Source organism: Acanthochromis polyacanthus, chromosome 14 (assembly GCF_021347895.1).
Source record: "Acanthochromis polyacanthus isolate Apoly-LR-REF ecotype Palm Island chromosome 14, KAUST_Apoly_ChrSc, whole genome shotgun sequence".
Taxonomy (NCBI): domain Eukaryota; kingdom Metazoa; phylum Chordata; class Actinopteri; family Pomacentridae; genus Acanthochromis; species Acanthochromis polyacanthus.
The window spans coordinates 39,778,262-39,796,611 of NC_067126.1; the positions used below are offsets into that span (position 1 = coordinate 39,778,262).

Sequence of the window (18,350 nt, forward strand, 5' to 3'; positions counted from 1 at the left end):
CAGCCAAAGACCCCTCCAGTGAAAATTCCTTCCTTGTAAACATGTCCATATGGCGTTTTTTTTTTAAATGCAAGGAATCATGAGCGGAAACAACAGTTAACACCACAGCTGTGCATTTCCACCTTCCTGTATCTCAAAAACACAGATTTAATCAACTAATCCTGTCTTCAAGCACGGTGGAACTTCTTGCATCATTGTCTGTGTAGGTCCTCATTCATCCAGGTCATGGTTATCCAAAGTAGTTTAAATCAATCCACTGGACTTTAAGAAAGGTCCTTTCACCTCTCATCCAAGAGGTTTCTTCAGGTCTGGTGGTGGTTGGTGTTGCCTCAGCTTTTAAACCCCTGTGAGGTGTGTCCAGGGATAATAGCCCTTAAACGTCTTTAAGGAACTTTCTTAAAGTCCAGTGGATTGATTTAAACTACTTTGGATTCTTGCATCATTAATCTTCTTCAGAACTGGTTTCTTGCTCAACATAAGCGACTGAATTCCTCCTGTTTTTCAACTCGTCGTGGTGTTGAGTTGTTTTACATTCTAAAGGAAACAACACTTGTAAGTTAAATCTAAGTCACTTTAAGTCATGAAAGGGTTATTTTTATGGTAGAAACTGAGAGATATGTAACATATGTAGTAGGGACGTCTGATAATATCTGATAATATCGGCTCACCGATATGTTTGTGCTTATCACGAAAACCGATAAAATAATGCCTTTCAGAATTGTACAGTATAGTTGCCACACTGTCATAGACTCATAGTGGGAGGGAGAGTGTGAACTGTTGTTTGAGGCGATTAAAATATAAATGAATATGGATTTTTTTCTATAACTTCAGCTGAAGTAGTTTCTTATTCTGCACAGACAATGTTTCCATCTGAGAATGCATCCAATGGAGCGTCGCAGTAAAATGAGGCATGATGTGTTAATTCCACCACAGAACATATGTGATGTTTCCTAAAAGTAGATAAATAGCCCACAGATATCGATATCTGTTGATATCGGAATTGAGAGTTGGACAATATCGGCATATCGGTTATCGGCAAAAAAGCCAGTATTGGATATCCCTCATATGTAGGTGATATATATAACAGAGATGAGTTTTGATCAGTGACGAAGGAGCGTCTGTCACTGATTCGTACCAGTTTTCCTGTCCTCCAGACAGAAAAAGAATCAAAACAAAGACTCAGTGACGCAGCCTCACACTTTATACCTGCACAGCACAACACAAAGGCCTGTTTGTCCCTGCATGTCCTCCCTCATCAAGGCGTTCTTGGTTCTTTCCAAAGCAAGGCAAAACAAATTGAAAAAATATGAATTAAACTTAACAATATATATCCACACAGACCTTGTGAAACCAGATAAGCTGAGGAAGCCATGGAGGTGATCCTAAAGTTTCAGAATCCTACAAGCTCACAGAAAAAAAAGGACAAGAAAACAACAATACACCCAATCAAGCACATTACATGTATTTTATATATTGTACAGCTCAAACTACACAGTTTAGCTCACCAATTTACAAAATGCCTTAGAGATAAAACCTTTATGATTCCCAAAGGTTTTCAATGAGTAAAGAAGCCACAACGAGGTACGATGGAGCAGCAAACGTCGGTCATGTTTGGGTGAAAGTCTGGCGTTGTGACTGTTGTGTTGTGTTGTTTAGTGCAATGAAATAAAAGAAAATGTTGGTGGGAAAGTGCCGGGAAAAACACTTTTCAAAACACAGATGTTAGAGGCTGGAGAAAAGGATCCAACACCGCCTACTAAGTGTGAGCAAAGGAAAAGTGAGCAGAGGAGGGATTTCTGTGCTGCATTAATGTGGGACAAACCAGCCGTGGTTTAAGGATCAAAACAAATCAATCTGTTTGTGGCAAATACGAACAAACTGCCTTTTAGGGAGTCAGCTTTCATCTTCTCCCACATTATGGGGAACACAAGAACAAGGCTAATCAGAGAAAACAAAGGGAGGAAAACAGATTTTTTTTTGTTGACAAGAAGAGAAATAGCATAACTCACATCTGTGTGCTGAATGTGTAGCAGAGTGTGAAAATAGTCTGGGTTTAGGTGCTAAGATACTTTCTGGTCATGAAAATGGTCAGATCTTGAACTGGAACTGGATCTTTCAAATCATTTTATTGTACTTGTTCATATTTATTACACAGTTAAAGCTTTTATTGAAAGGGTGGAATAGGTTTGTGAATCCAGAGAGTTAGCAATCAAAATAAATCCACTGCAATGTCACTTCAGGCAAAGAAAATCCCCAAAAACCTTTTGGAGAGGCTAGAAAAACTGAAGAGTGATTCACAGCAGGCGGCCAAAGTACGCCAAAGATTAAAAACATTCAGCATGATCTGATCTGCAGATGAGGGTTTGGCTTACAGAGGACGTTATGAGAATGAAGAGTTAACTTATGTTTCTACAAATGGAGATATGTGGATCCTTTTTGGATGTGCGGTGAAATAATTCTTTTCTGCTCCATCACACTTGATAGAAGGCTTCTAAAGGAAAAACAGTAAACACAGATATTACCTCTATAAGCCCAGCTGAACAAGGACAGATGAACAAAACTGTATGGAAAAATAAACCGAGTGCCCTTCACAGTGGAGGGAGAACAGGAAAATGACAGAAAGTCACCACTTGTAGCTTTCAGAGGAAATGCTCACACAGTAAATCATTTGTGAGCAAACCTCAGGATCTTGGGTGGACAGAGGCCTGACGTAGGCTAACGGAGCGCTGCATCGAGTTTTCACTGCAGAGACACTGGAAACATGTTCAATAAGTCAGCAACTGACAGCTTTGATGCTAAAACACTGTATTCAGCCAAATAAAAAAAGAAAAACGCTGCTTTGTTTTTAATCCATGCTTGTCAAGACTGCTGACGCTTCACTAACAGAAATGTGCGTCTGTAAATACAACGTCCAGCTCCCTGATGTCAGTTTTTCATTTCTTTTTCGTGATTGATCAGTCAATCCGTTTATTTCCCCTCATTTATTCCTTCAGAGCAGCTTTTCTGCTTAAGGAGAAGCTGCAGTCCACATAAATAATGCTGGGAAATGACTGAGAACAAGAGTGACACTAACAGCCCTGAAAACTGTTTGTACGTAATCAGTGAAAAACAAACTGACAGATTTCATAACACTGAAGCACCTCCGACACACGACTGGCTGACAGATTGCACTCATGGATGTGTGGTTTTATGGCACAGCAGCATTCACACCTCAGCATTGTGGAGCAGGGACAGAATAATGGTTTTTCTACGTTGTTCTTTACATTTCTTCTCCTCAGACGGATCTCTGCTGTTTTCTGTTCCTATTACTGGCCTCTCTCATCTCACAGGATGCGTTAAAAGCTCAATTTTTAGACACATTCACGGCATCTTTTCTACATTCCACACTGATGGAAACGCTTTCAACTTGTCATCTTCTTTATATTCTCAGATAACATCTTTTCCCAAATCCAGGGTTGCTTCTTCCTTAAAGAAGATCCTGGAGATTCGCCGTGTTTTTCTTCCAGTGATCAAACCTGGTGAAATGCCAAATGCTGCTGGATTTTTCTGAGCTCTGAACCAGCAGCTTCCACCTTTAAGTTCAGGAGACATACGAGGGAACAAAATCAAAAGGGTTGATCTATAACTGAGGGACGTTTGAAGTCCAAGAGATATCTGCATACATTTATATTAAAAGTGAAAAAAAGTCTTTATAAATTCCATCATTATTTATCATAGAAACAATCACTTATTAATAAAAAAATGACTGGATATCACTAAAATATCATCTAAATAACGTCTGAATTTAACACCAACCACCTTCTAATGAGCTAAACAATAATAAAATGAGCTGATTCACAAATAGATTGGATCGTGTTCTTTTATTAAGGTGAGATAATCATGACAGATATTTATTTTTTGGCAATATATCACATTTTATATGGAAAATAACAAATTAAATCACTTTCCACTAAGTAGAAAAACACGTTCCAAAACCACCTCTCCAGGAAGTGTTAATTCCAGAATATATTCACTGTTTCGTACCGTAGCATATTTGTTAAAAAATAGAATATTTTCACAGCCCCAAAACAACCAACAGGATATAAGAAAATTACAAAAATATTTTAGAAATAAAACAGGCCTCTCCATGGGCGATACGTTCATGAACACTCACTCCCAGACAACAGAAGAACTGTGAAACCCAAACCACAGTAAAACCACAGTCTGATCCTAATGTTGGACTTCACTGCTGAGGCTCCATCATGAGTCTCTGCTCCAGGGTCAGCAGATACTCTCTGACGTTATTCACCAACACATTTTAAAAACTACTGAATCTCTGACGTTTTATTGGACCAAACTGCTGGTTGTTTTTGTTTTTATGCATTCAGACCCTGACAGTTTATGTTCAGGTGCTGATTAGGTCCAGTGAATGAAAGCTTTCATTTGTACTGGAATGTTCATGCATTATTTTATAATTTCATTGGAACTTATTATTACTGCTGTCCCTCGTGGCAACGACTCTGTCACACATTGTCCTCTGTATTTAACCACGCCCGACGGGTACGTCGGCGGGGTTATTGCATTTGGTGCGGCATCTGGCTGGGTATGTATGTCTGTATGTATGTATGTCTGTATGTGTGTATGTCCGGTCCGATATCTCTGCAACCGCTGAAGTCAGGATAATCAAACTTGGCACTGAAGATCAGTCTAAGGTCTCCTGCTCAGTTGTGGAGTTACAGGTCAGCAGATCAAGTAGAGAGGGAGATATGTTGGATGATCAAAACTGATACATATTGCATCAGTTGTATAGGGAGGACAGGGTTTTCGCCAGCAGAGGGCGTGGTTCTGCCCTCTACTGAGGGCTCATCTAGTTATATATTTTATTCAGCGCCAAGGCTAAGAAATAGAATGTTTACTCTTGTTTGATAAAACACTGCTAAGAACACACAATGGAAAGCTCCTCAGAGGATTTGCTGAGTCTGTTTGAAAATATAACAACATATAAGAGATGTTTAGAAAGAAGTAAGTCCTCAGTAAGGAGAAAAGGGGCTCAGAGCTGACACTGCAGTCTATAACAATGACACCTACTGAGCCTTAAAGTATGAACTCAAATGGACGTTTGGGAGGTTTGCTGTCAAACCGCTGCTCTTTCTCTGAGCAGCTCAGACACAGCGTGGATTCAGTCATAACCCTTCCTCCCTACCAGAGTCCCCAGAGGACATAAATGGATGGACAGTCTCAGAGAAAAAACCCTGTCAGCGAGCTTCACGCCCTGTGGATCAGTGTTGGTGCAGTCTGTCTGGATACCAGGTGTGAAAACTGTCTGCTGCATGCTTCTTTTCATCTGATTTCTTTCGCTCTTCCCTCTGATGTTCTATTTTCCCACTTGAGAAAGAAATCACCACAAAATTTCACACATGGCTCCTGATGGCTGAGTTAATGCTGTTATACATATATAGATACACATGAACAGAGGAAATAATGCTTTATGGGGGGAAACAGCTGGAGCCAAATGTGGCTTCTCTTTGTATTGATCCATTAGAGAAAGGCACTATAACGCTGCTCTTCTTCCACATCTCACCCTAGAAGCCCTGCTGTTACTACCGTCCTCAGTGGAAAGCAAATAAACATGACGGATATGAAAGAAGCTCTCTGGAGAGCGTCAGAGACAGGCAGGTGTAAAAAGAGGCAAAATGTGAAAAGCAAACATGTCCGCCTCCTCCTCGCCCTCCAGCCGAGATGCAGACATCATCCTGAGCTCAGTGTGGAGGAGAAAGCCGAGCGTCAGCATCTTCTGCTGCTCATCAGGTAAGACAGGACAGGACATGATGCAAACAGGGAAAACTGGAGAATATTACTGCCTTTATGTCTGTAAATAGCACAGAGTTCTCGTAGAAACATGACATTTTACCTGCACTGTGCTCTCACTGTGATATTCTACACACCCCAGGATTCACATGCTTCCTGCACACGATGCTGCATTACTTTTTCAGGGTCAAACCTTTTGTGTTCTCTTCTTTCAGTTCCTGGAATCATGCATGCTTTGTATGTGTTGGCGCTGCTCTGTTCCCTGTTGCTGGGTTTTCTTCCTCCTACAGGTATGTCAGCAGCTCATGTATGACATTACACATCAATGGGTTCCTGAAATGACAGACAAGGTGTTAAATATGTTCACACTTCCTTCTGTCTTCCTTGGACTGGAGCAGAGCAGACCGAGGCGGCTGGCGGGAGGGAGGACAGGCACAAACGAAGCCTACCCTACTGGGGCCTGTGGTCCTCAGACTTTTTTGGCTGGTTGGAGGAGCTGCGAGCCCAGGCAGCCGATAACGGGATGCAGGACCTCGCTCACACCTTCTGGGCCCACTTCCCCATCGGCAGGGAGCTGGGTTACGACAGCCCCGAGTCTGACCTTCAACCCGAGGAGTGAGGGAAAGGAGACATCGGGTGCAAAAGTGAGATTTAAAAGTGTTCATGCAGGTAGAGTCACCTGGGTCAGTCAATGCCCCTCACCTCTCCATCTTCAGTTTGGCACTGAAAAAACATAAAAATTATTTCCGATATATCTGTCAGGTTTTTGTGCAGGGTCATAGGAAACATTGCTTTTGAGTTGAATTTTTTAAAGACAGGTGGGTTCATTTTGTTACTGCTGATCTGTGTTGTGTTGTTTTGAAGCACCATAACTGGAGAAATAATGCAGCTACAATCCTGAAAGTTTGCAGACTCGTTGATATGCACAAATGGTCTTCGATGGTACAACTTCGCTTTAATAGAATACTACTAACCAGCTGTATGATGGTGTATTATTGGTCAAAAAGATGTCAATGTTTCGGTCAACCATAAAACCTACATTGTGCAGCTTAGAGGCTGATTGTTTCCCTGTGATTTGCACTGAAAGGAGCTTTAAATATCCATCTGTCCATTATCTATACGCCGCTTAATCCTCATGAGGGTCGCGGGGGGCTGGAGTCTGTCAGCTGACTGAGGATGAAGACAGCGGACACCTGGGCAGATCATCAGTCGGTCACAGGGCTACACACAGAGACACAGAATCACATTCACACCTACAGACAGTTTAGAATCACCAGTTAACCTCAGCAGGAGGAAGCTGGAGAACCTGGAGAAAAGCCACACATGTACAGGAGAACATGGAGACTCCATGCAGGAAGATCCCAGGAAGACGGGACGCAGGCCGAGGACCTACTAGATGTCAGGCGACAGAGCTAACCACTGATCCACTGTGCAGTCCAGCTTTAAATATGTTCAAGAATTCTTAACTCTAAAGCTAATGCTATTTATGACCCCAGATTAGACACATTTTACTTACCTTTGAAATGTTTGGTAAATTTAGTTACAGTGACCCAGCTGGGACACCAATTAATAGAAGTTTGACAACCTATAGTTACTCTAACCCTTATGCCTTTTGGACATCTAAGATGATCTACAGTTCTGTATTTTCAATCACATATTTCTCTTTATGCTCCTCTGATGTTATTCAAAGTCAAGATGGAGAAGAGTACTGAAATGATATTTCTTTTGCTACAAAATGAGCTATAACCTTTGATGAAGGTGGAAAATATAAAAATAGCCATACAGTGTTGTTTCTGCACTACATGAAGCTTTATTTTATGTTTTACATGCACAATTGTATGTTATGTTCCTTTGTTGTCACTATCTTGCGGTTTAGATCTCTTAAAAACAAATGCACCAATGATGGATATCCAGATAGGAATACTTGGGATTAATGAGTTGTGCATTAACCCTTTGATACACCACATGGGTCAAAAGTGATCCAAATCCAATGGAAACTGTGCATCTCCTGACCCACAGTACAAAGGGTTACAATGACTGTCAGCTTCCATTAATATCTATTGTATTTAACTGTGTTTTACAGCTCTTCTTTTATGGTCTCCGTGCTGCTTTATATCTAAACTCTAACAGATGGAATACAGTCTGTGCTTGCTTTGCAAATGAACATCACACATTTATGTTAAAGATTAAATCAGTGTTTTCCAACCATTGTTGTGACCTGAGATAGAAAAATAGTTTCCAACTGTCCATGTTTCAGATGTCTGTTAGATGACACTTTCTCCTCTAAACCCGTGGATGGTTTCATTTATAAAACAGTGAAGCTCAAGAAGGGCTAATATTTCACACAAAAGCAAATCTTAAAAAAATCAAGAGATTACTGAAGCAGAACTTTTTTCTTCCTTCTCCTCCCTTCATCTCCAGATATAACTGGTGGCTCTTGGGAAGCATCCAATCCCCGGCTGGACACCACCGGACCAAACCGCCAGAAACAAATCCGTCATGGCCACGTACAAAGGAAAAATCTGTCCTAACAGGTGTAGAAGAATAGGTACTTTAACTCTGGTGCTTTTCGTTTATTCTGCCATTTGTGATGCCATTTTGTTCTTGCAATAAAGCCTGGATTCTGGTATTTTTATTAAAGTGAAACATCTTCTGCTCTTGTGGGTCTCAAAGACGTCAAACTGAAGCATCCTCAACCAGTAATGTTCAGTATGTTCAAGCTGTTAAAGCAAACAAAATGACTCCTGGATCCAGAACATAAAACCTACAAACTAAAGTCTGCTTTAAACCTGCACACATTTTCAGCTAAAAAAAGCTTTAACCCTATATACTGCAGTCAATTCCACCTGAAATTTCTACTGAATTTACCCAAAGTAAATTGAATTCTATTATTGAACTGTTTGGAGTACAGGCATGGTTCTGGTCTCATTTTAAAGCTGACAACCTGAATTTTCACCCAGTGCAGTCAGAATTACTCTAAGTGCTACTGGCACAGAGTATTTTACGTTGGAACACACTGAATTGGAATGAATTTGTTTTCCGCCTAAATTATTTCCCTAATAAAACACCTGAAGATAAGTATGGCAGCACTGTGACAGCTTGAAAACACAACAGGACAACAGCCTGAGGTCTTACCTAGTTCAGGTCAAAATTTCATAGCAAGACTACAAGAAATGAGTGTTTCACACATGTTTTTGTAGAGCTATGCCCAGGCGTTGCCCATTTGGCACACCCTGGCACAACTTGGCACACTGGATAAAACAGGCTGCTGTTCTTCAACGCTTCAAACCTACAGTTATAAATTTGGGCTCTACGGAAAGCTTACACTCTGAGGTATCATATCCCATATTCAGATTCACTATTGGAATTACATTTATGAAAATTGATGTATAAAATGTAATAACACCATTTGCCAAACTTTTTGCATGGAAAAGAATCAAAAGAAGTGCTAGATGTGATAAATTGTTTTTATAAGTCAAACAGGATAGTATTTACAGTTATCAATGACAAATACTAAAAATAACAATATCAAATATAATAACATGCTAATAAACTACAACAAAACACCATTTACAATAAAACACAACCTATTTACAAATGTCAACGTGAAACTAATTCCAAAAATTGTTGGCAACATGCCAGTCATTGTAGCAATTCCGTCCAGGCAGGAAGCAAAGTGAAACATCACAGGTGACACACTTCACGGGTGTCTTCTTGTGGCAGTTTCTGCACTTTAGCCGGCCGGCAGTGCTGTTCCCACTAATATACATCAACCTGTGATGAGCAGGAGCAGGAGCAGGAGCAGAACCCATCATTGCCAGGTCCTCTGCAAGGGTCTCCCTAAATGCCTTTTGCTTCATCGGCACCTGTCCTTTAGCCATGGCGAGCTCCTTGTGGAGGAGAAAGGCATTCACGATGGCAATGTCCAGAAAATGATAAAAGAATGTCTTGTACCATTTCCTGGTTTTGTGGAGGACCTTGTAGAACTGTATGAGGGCATCCGACAGGTCCACTCCACCCATGTGCCTGGATGGACAGAAGAACACCGTGAGAAAAAAATATACTAAGACATACATATCAAGCATATAAATTACTACATTTCATATGACATGAAACACTGTTGAATATAGTACATACTGGTTGTAGTCTTTGACCACTGGCGGAAGGGTGATGTCTTTCACTTCCCACTGCCCATCTGCACTCCGGACTCGCCGTTTGATAGTCTCCCCTGTGTGTGCTCGGTGGAATGTCGAGCAGAGGGAGACATCCCTAGTGTCTCTCCACTGAACAAAGAGGAGGGAGTCCTTCCTGATCCATCTCACACTGCCACGGGGAGACTTGGAATCCAGGCTGTTCTCTGTGGTTCTGGGAAACCCGATGAGATTTGTCCGAATGGTGCCGCATGCCCAGACCTTCATCTTTAGCAGGTCTTGAAAGAGTGTGGTACTGGTGTAGAAGTTGTCCACGAAGAGCTTGTAGCCTGTGCCCAGCAACTGGGGCTTTAGCAGCTCCATTACCGACTCATAACTGATTCCTTTCCCTGTGTTAACTGTTGACTTTCCCTCATAGACAAAGAAGTCCCAGGTATATCCAGCCTTGGAGTCTGCCAAGACAAAAAGTTTGTAGCTCCATCGCACAGGCTTGCTCTTCATGTACTGTTTCAGTCCAATCCTCGCTTTTGAAGCAACCATCCTCTCATCAATGGAAATCTCCTGGTTTGGATGATAGTTTCTCTTGCAGGCCTCCCTCATGTCATCATATAGGGGCTTTATTTTTCCGAGACGATCAAAGGCTGCAGTGCCTCTTCTCCCCTCATTCTCAGCATCCATTGCCGCACTGCTGAGATGGAGCGCCCAGATCATTCTCAGGAACTTCCGTCCTGTCATGAGTCTTTTCGGAAATTGTAAACTGTACAGATCACCTCTCCGCCAGTAATCTGTATAGGATGAGCACTTCAACACACCCATGTAAATCAACATTGACATGAAGCAAAACATATCCCGTAAGTCAATGTTTTTCCATGGCTTTGAGGGCGTGGAGTAATGCGCAGAGCCATGTTCATTTGTGTTTTTCACAATTGTAAGCAAAACATCGTTACTGAAAAAGAGCTGGAAAAGTTGGACAGGTGTGTAATTTTCTGTCATGATGAGCTGGGGTCCTGGGGTGCGGTTAGGACAAAAGATTATCTGTGGTGGCTCTATGTCAGGAACGTCCTCATCATTCCACCTCTCCCCGGATGTGCTGGCTTGGTCAATGGGGCTTGGGCTTCTTCTTTCTCCTCTCCCCCTTCCCCTCTTTGCACTTTTGGCTGGAGTTGGGGGATGGGGCTCCTCCTTTCCAGAGGTACTGGCCTCTTGCTGTTGGACCCCTGCTGTTTCAGCAGATATTGGCTCCCAGTCTTCATCAGACTGTGATGATGGGCTGTTGTATGAAGATAAGCAAAGAACATTGATTTACAACTAGATAAAACTTTACCATTGTTCCAGTATTCAGCATTTCTACGTCCATGTCCACACGTATCCGGATATTTTTAAAACCGAATATCCGCCCCCCTCCGTTTAGGAAAAAATCTGCGGCCACACGTCTCCGTTTTCTCCAAAAATCTCCATCTGCACGTATCCGGATACATGTACGTATATATCAAGCTTATCCAGTCAGAATAAGCTTTTGTCTCGTGGACGTGGAATGGTTGTCAGGTGTAAAATAGTGGAAGTCACAGCAGTCCTCCTCTTGATGCTCTTCGAGGTGAAGCAGTAAATGAGCTTGTAAGATCAAACAAGCAAAAAGCGCCTGTAGTATTGTTGAAATCAGTACACTTTTGAGCACGTCCATTCTGCTCTGATTGTCTACAAAGGTCGCATGTCTGATGTCACAGCAGTTTTGTCGCAGGCAGTGACGTCTGCGCTCCTAAAACTCCGGTTATGTCTGTCCACATGTAAACGCATACCCGGGTTTTTTCCCAAATCTCCACTTTGGCCGGAGTTTTCAAAACCACCGTTTTCAGAACCAAAAACCTCCGGTTACATGTGGATGACAGGCCGAATCGTAGAAAAATATATGCGTTTTCAGACTTATCCGGATACGTGTGGACAGGGCCTACATCTTACAGTCTCACAGGTAAGTAATTTACACCGTGAAACAAAGAGAGACACACACTTCCTACCAGGTGAGGGTCGAATAAACAAAGAAAACAGGATTTTCTCCAAAATAACTCTTACTTCTGTCAAACAGATACTATACTGTAATATAATGTAGTATGATGGCGTAAAATAAAACAATAAAAAACATATTGTGTACATAAATACAAAACAATATACTATAAAAAAAACTATTCTGAGTACTTACATATCGAGTAAGTAAAATTCCTCTGCTTCTGAGTCGACAGACGACACTTCACCGTCCTCCTGCAGCTCGTCGTCTCCGGACTCATCACTTTGTGTGTGCAGGCGTGGCAAACGAGATAAAGTCTTTATTCCATTTGAATAACTCATAATTTCTTTTTATAATAGGTTATCATGCGACATCCAGGAAATGAGGAGTAATATGTTTCTAAGGTTTAGAAAAAAATGGTCTGTTGATATTTGGTATAAACCGAAGTTACAAACTTATTGCCTTATAAAAGATAGGTACAGTGTGGAACCTTATGTTAAGTATAATTTAAGTAAAAGACAGAGATCCCTGTGTGCACAGGTACGTTCAGGAACATTAGCATTAGCTTTAGAGACTGGGGGGTTTAATGCTACTCCAGAGGAGGAAACACTTTGTTTGCTGTGTAATTTAGGTGAAGTTGAGAACAAGCTTCACTTTGTGTTTTACTGTCCTGTATATGAAGATGTAAGAGAGGTTCTTTTCAGTAAGACGTCCTCTGTTTATTTTGATTTCTTTTGGTTGGATGACCATGAAAAACTAGGCAACATATTTTGTTAAAAGACTGAGTAACAGAATATTGTGTTGTTTCTGGATGTATTCTGCTGCCATGCTGGTATATCAGTGTCTTGTAAACTCATGAGGGTTGGGCACACTTTTGTGCATGACACGAAAATAAAGAAATCAATCAATAAAAAAAAAAATCTACCAACTCTTCAATGGTATATTTTCGTTTTTCAGTCCATTTGGACATTATGTTCACTCCAAAAACTCAAAAACAACTCAAAAAAAACCACTCAAAAACAACTACAAAAACTAAAGCACTATTGCTAACACAGGATGCACGTGGAGAGCAGCAGTAGCTAGATACAGGTGTCTGTCTTAGGCACAGATCTGCTGGAAAACTCCTGTCTCGTTTCATATCATGCCACATATCGTTTTCAGCAGCTCACTGGCTACAAGGCCTGTCAATCAAAAGTTTCCTCAAACGTTATTTGCTCAGTCACTACCGGGGGGAAGGGGTCGTGCCCCATTTTGTCATTGTAGTCAACGGTTGGCTGTTCAGCCCTGGAAGGCCGACCAAAGTTACGAGATTGGTTGAAATGAGGTGTCAGTCAAAAGGTTAGAGTTCAGCGGCCATTTTCAGAACAAAAGAGCGCTAATATCTTACTTGTAAATAAAAATATGAAGAGAAATACAGGGAATATGGGACGGGCAGTGCGAGGTGCACGTGCACGAAAACTAGCTATTTGTGGATTATTTACTGATTTCAAGATATGTTTTGGACAAAATATTTTACTGGCTTGTTTTGTCTGGATGTCCAAGGTTGGATTATGGCCGTTTCTTGAGGAATATTTTCATCTGTGACTAGTTATGAGCTTCACAGGTGAGTTGTGCTGTTTACGTTATTTGCTGTTTGTTGGACAAATGTGTTTATATTACCCACTGTGATAATCACATCTGAAAGTGGTTCATACCGGCGGATTCATGAGAATCTACGCTTTCCATGGGTGTATAATGTTTCCATCATCGAGTTTGCAGCTTCGGTCAATTCAGTAAAATATTTTTGCACAGCTCAAAACGGCCCGAATGCGGGCCGATGAGGTTTAACGGGTTTGTAGAGTCAATAAAATGCCAAGGAAAATGAAAATACCCATCAGAAGCTATAAAAGCCTGAGATGACGATAAGGATTTCAAACTTTACAGTTAAAAAACAGGAAATCGTACCTGATGGCCTGAGTCACGGTTGGCAAATGCAGAAACGAAAGCCAGGGGAGAAAGAAAGGACATTAGCTTATTGAACATCTTCTAATGATGATGATACTGCGGAACAATCAAAGATCAGACTTACCTGGTCCTCTGAATCACTGTTTACACTTTCATCTAAATCAGACTCTAAAGGGGGGATCATTCCAATTTCAGGCTTAGTTTCATTCTCATCTGTAGGGAAAAAAGGGAATCACACGAATCAGTACGTTACCAAAACAAAGCTTAACTCACACAGGTTACATTTTCTGTTTTTACAAAAGGATCAACCTGAATCTGAAGGACCAACTGATACCATCCCATTCCAGTCTCCGATTCTATATTTGGAGGGGCTCTCCTCCTGCCTGAGAGAAAAAGATCAGGCATCATAACAAGTGGAACTGTTAATGCTTTATAAACACGGAGAGCAAAACAAAACAAAAGGCAAAGATTTTGCAAAAGAAAAGACCAGTCAGACCCTCCTGTGTCCCACATTTCTGATTATAACTGTAGTAGGTTTTCCAATAAACCTTCCACTGGAGCTTTTGGCTGACGCGTGTTGCAAAAAGCGTGTTTTCCACAAAAGTACGTCTTCTCACATTTATTGAACAAAAACACAAAAAATAGAAGACACGTTCTCTGTCCAGACACAACTTTAAATTTGGATAAAATCTAAACTGTCTCAACACGTTCCTAACACGACACGGTCAGAAAAACCGTGAGCTCCTCTCAACTCTCAGCCGTCTCCCCCGCACAGTACCACACAGATCGCCGTACTTTCTTAAAGCAACAGGTTCCTATTTTTTCCTGAGCTTTTATGAACACATTAACTTGAAATAACCAAATACTGTGTCTGTCTAAATTATAATAATGCAAATGAGACTAAATTAAGCATGTAAAACAGTTTAAATACCATAAAGTAACAAGTGACTAATAACTGAACTAAAATTGTCATCAGTTAAAACAATCTATGCATTCCGCACCTATAATAACAATTCAGAAGGAATCAGCAGAGGAGCCAGACAGAAATGGTTCATGTATGTCTATGTGAGATAACGCAAACAAAGAAACACCACATGGACTGTATGTATTATTTGCAGTGTCGTCCAATATTTGCGGGAAAAAATAAGTTTGATAATATCATTGAATTTTGCAAAGACATAAACTAAAACATGGTCCCTTTTTTCACTTTATTGTTGTACACAACATTTTATTTGTCATTCTTCCTATTAATAAGAATATAAATGAGAAAATGGATGTAAAAGAATCCGCTGCTGCTGGACTGTTTGGTTTGTCTTTGTTTATTTTACAGCAGTTCAAAAAGCTTGTTTTTTTCCAATCTTTGATTAAAAGTGAGCAAAGTTTATGATATTGTTACGCTATGCTTCAGTGGTGATGGCAAAAACAGCACGCAAGCCGTTCGTTAATTAAAGTGAATTAGGGATGAATCTCCCTCCTGCATGAATCATACATAACAGTACAGTTTTATAGATGAAAAATAGAAATGTATCGCATACTGTAGATACTTTAGAGAGCCTTCCTCCCAAAGTATTTCCAAACTTGTCTCTTATCTGCCCTGTTTAAACAGCCTGCAGTTCAGCCATAAAGTCCCAGGTTTTTTTATCGTATACCTCTTGTGCTCAGTGAATCACTTAGGGCTGGACCCGAATATCCCGAATATCCGAATATTTGTTCGCTACGGCGGTATCCGGATATTAATTTTGGTATCCGAAAATTTGCACCCGGGAGACCAGACGAACGGATCCGAATATTCGGGCCGTCTCTGCCACAAGCCCCACCCCACCCCCGTCGGACGTTACAGGGCGGGACGAATATTCGTCTTTGATAGGGCCTGAATATCTGGAGGCCAGAAACCACTATTTGGGCCAGCCCTAGAATCACGACTGGCTTCATTCTTGCACTGGGGGGCAACGGGACTTTTAGTTTTTACTAGAACCTGACTAAAGCAAACTTTTTATTTTTGGTCTTTTTTTTTTAGATAAAACATGTTGAAAAACAAGACATTTTTGGTATAAAGTGATGATTTTAAGCTCAGACTTGGTGACATTTCACAACGAAGTACAAGTCAGACATGATTATTACGAAGACAATCAAAAAGTTGAAAATCTAATGATTCATTCTGCGTTTACAGTTCCTGGCTCTGATAAATTGTCTATTTTTGGTGTTTTACTGAAAGAAAATGTGCTGTATAAACTCGGGCTGGACCCGAATATCCGAATATTCGTTTGCTACGGCGGTATCCAGATAGTAATTTTGGTATCCGAATATTCGCCCCCCAGACAGATGTTCCGGAAACGAATATTCGGATATTCGTCTTTAATAGGGACCGAATATTCGGAGGCCAGAAACCACTATTCGGGCCAGCTCTAGTTTAAACCCCCTGGAGTTCAGTTTGGAGCTCAGAGGGTTAGAAAGGAAAAAAAGAATGAGTTGGGTTGCATGTTGGTTGAATACAAATAATAATTTAAACTGTAATGATGCAATGAGACTCTACACTCATGTCTAAAAATACAGAATTAAAAGAAGCTAGTTCAAATAAAAAGCCAATTCCAGCATGCAAAATAAGAAAATAATCCCACACTTACTTCACACTCTCAATCAATGGTCTCTGAAAGCCAAAAAAAAAATTTAAAATCTCAAAAGACATTTAAAATCTGTATTTAAGCCACTATTAAAAATGTGTGTACCTTGAGAGCAGTGCGTATTGTCCTGCCAGATAAGCTGCTGTCATTGCTGTGCACAGACAGACTGCCTGCTGTAGAATTACCTGCCAATAAGAAAAGCATCTTTAACACTAAAAAACAAAAAATAATAAAACTGAATATAAGATTCTCTGAGCAAGACTTACCATTTGTTTTCTTACGTGATAGAGGAGCATGTTTGACACAATTTACCCTTTAAAACACACATCTGGTTGTTAGAACGTGATCAGATATCGAGGAGTAGAGCAAGTAGAAACAGAAAAATGAGACTGTTAAATACTCACATAGTGATGCTATGAGACAAATTGTCCAAGCGGATATTTCCCTCTATCTGCTCACAAATCGGGCAATATGCCTGAGGAAAACAAAACATTGTCATGGTGGTGGCACTTCTTAAATTACACAAAATCTACTTCTAGAAATAAATACAGACTTTGCTTAAAACTACAACACCCACCCAACAAGAAAATTCGAGGCTTAAAAAAAAGCAGATGGGTCATTCCGTATGAAATTTCAATCCAATTCAATTGTATTTATTTCGTCAAGGATGTGTAGCACAGAAATACGCATTTTATGATCATCAGATGACCAATCATACACACGTTATGCCATACACACCCCTGCTCGAAAAGGAGCAGGCTGAAGAAAATCTTATTTTCTGCCCCTTATCAACTAAAGATAGCCTTGCTGGATGACTCACACAACTAAGTAAACATATTCAAACAATCCACACAAAGTACATTCTAAGATAATAAAAAAAGAAAACATAAATAAACAAAATTACCCTTCCACAAAATTCCATGAAATACAAAAAAACAACATATTCATATAATAAAGAAAGTTCTTGTATTGTGTGTGGTTTTTTCTATATTTGGGTCTTGTGGGGTTAAAACCTATTCAAACCGATTAAAAAAAACAGCTAGCTTGTTTGTCTCTTGAACAGGTCGTTACTGTAAATGAGAACCAGTTCTCAATTAACTTACCAAGTAAAATAAAGGTTAAACAAAATATAATAAACGATCATTTACGGCACAGAATACGTAAATCATTTTTTGCCACAACATAGCTTCTCCTTCAAGCTAAAACTTAGCGCCTTTAAGTTGCCTGCTAACTTTAGCGTTAGCTCATTAGCTTCCGGTTGGATTTAAACGAGAAGCTAACATTGAAAACATGCTAATATTTACCAAACAGTTCTCATGAGCGGTGACTTCGTCTTTAGTCGACAAGGCTCCGGTTATCTCCGTCTCTTCGGACCGCTGGCAAAATGCGCAAAACGTTTTGCTACTACGACGCATTTTTACCTCCCGTTTACCTAAAATGAACAGTTTTTAAGTAAACGGAGATACCCACTTCACGTGTCTACGTTAATTCAAAGCTGCAGCTGCAGTTTCAGGCACCGTAACCCCGCCCATTTTTGTAGTCCCTGGTTGCCATAATCTGTCAGAAATATCCCCCGCATCGAGCTCAAGAAAAGATAATTTGGGTGATCTTCTCTTACCTCATAGTATTTTACCTGCAACTTTCCTCAGAGATCTTCAGGCAGCTGGGTGTAGTTTCTCAGACATCGTTTGTGTATGGGAGCATAGCCTAACATAGACATCACATAAACATTCTCAGAAATAAAACAGAAAAACATATCTCATGTCAGACACTACATGTTACTGAAGAAGAGGAAGCATACATCAGATAAAACATGGGCAAGAAGACTAAAAATCCCTTTAACAATGA

General features: G+C 40.4%; 3 protein-coding genes across 5 annotated transcripts in view; 2 read left to right on the forward strand and 1 right to left on the reverse strand.

Moving 5' to 3' along the window:
- Positions 1-18,350, forward strand: part of LOC110959998 (cytochrome c oxidase assembly factor 5) — a 523,208-nt gene that overhangs the window by 255,704 nt on the left and 249,154 nt on the right. The window lies entirely within an intron of this gene.
- otos2 (otospiralin 2) lies at positions 5,681-8,458 on the forward strand. 2 transcript variants are annotated; one of them, XR_007946271.1, is made up of 4 exons: positions 5,681-5,787; positions 6,003-6,077; positions 6,186-6,456; positions 8,209-8,458. XR_007946271.1 is itself a non-coding variant. In XM_022210945.2 (4 exons), the coding sequence occupies exons 1-3, from the start codon at positions 5,688-5,690 to the stop codon at positions 6,404-6,406; spliced, it is 396 nt and encodes a 131-aa protein (XP_022066637.2). In that variant the 5' UTR covers positions 5,681-5,687; the 3' UTR covers positions 6,407-6,431; positions 8,209-8,458. The 2 variants fall into 2 exon arrangements, 1 of the variants encoding a protein (XP_022066637.2); XM_022210945.2 differs by having other exon boundaries at positions 6,186-6,431.
- Positions 9,237-13,900, reverse strand: LOC127537002 (piggyBac transposable element-derived protein 4). The gene is made up of 4 exons (XM_051958503.1): positions 13,882-13,900; positions 12,133-12,219; positions 9,925-11,208; positions 9,237-9,813 (listed from the first exon to the last, which is right to left on the reverse strand). Exons 3-4 carry the CDS (start codon positions 10,929-10,931, stop codon positions 9,399-9,401), a joined length of 1,422 nt encoding a protein of 473 aa, XP_051814463.1. The 5' UTR covers positions 10,932-11,208; positions 12,133-12,219; positions 13,882-13,900; the 3' UTR covers positions 9,237-9,398.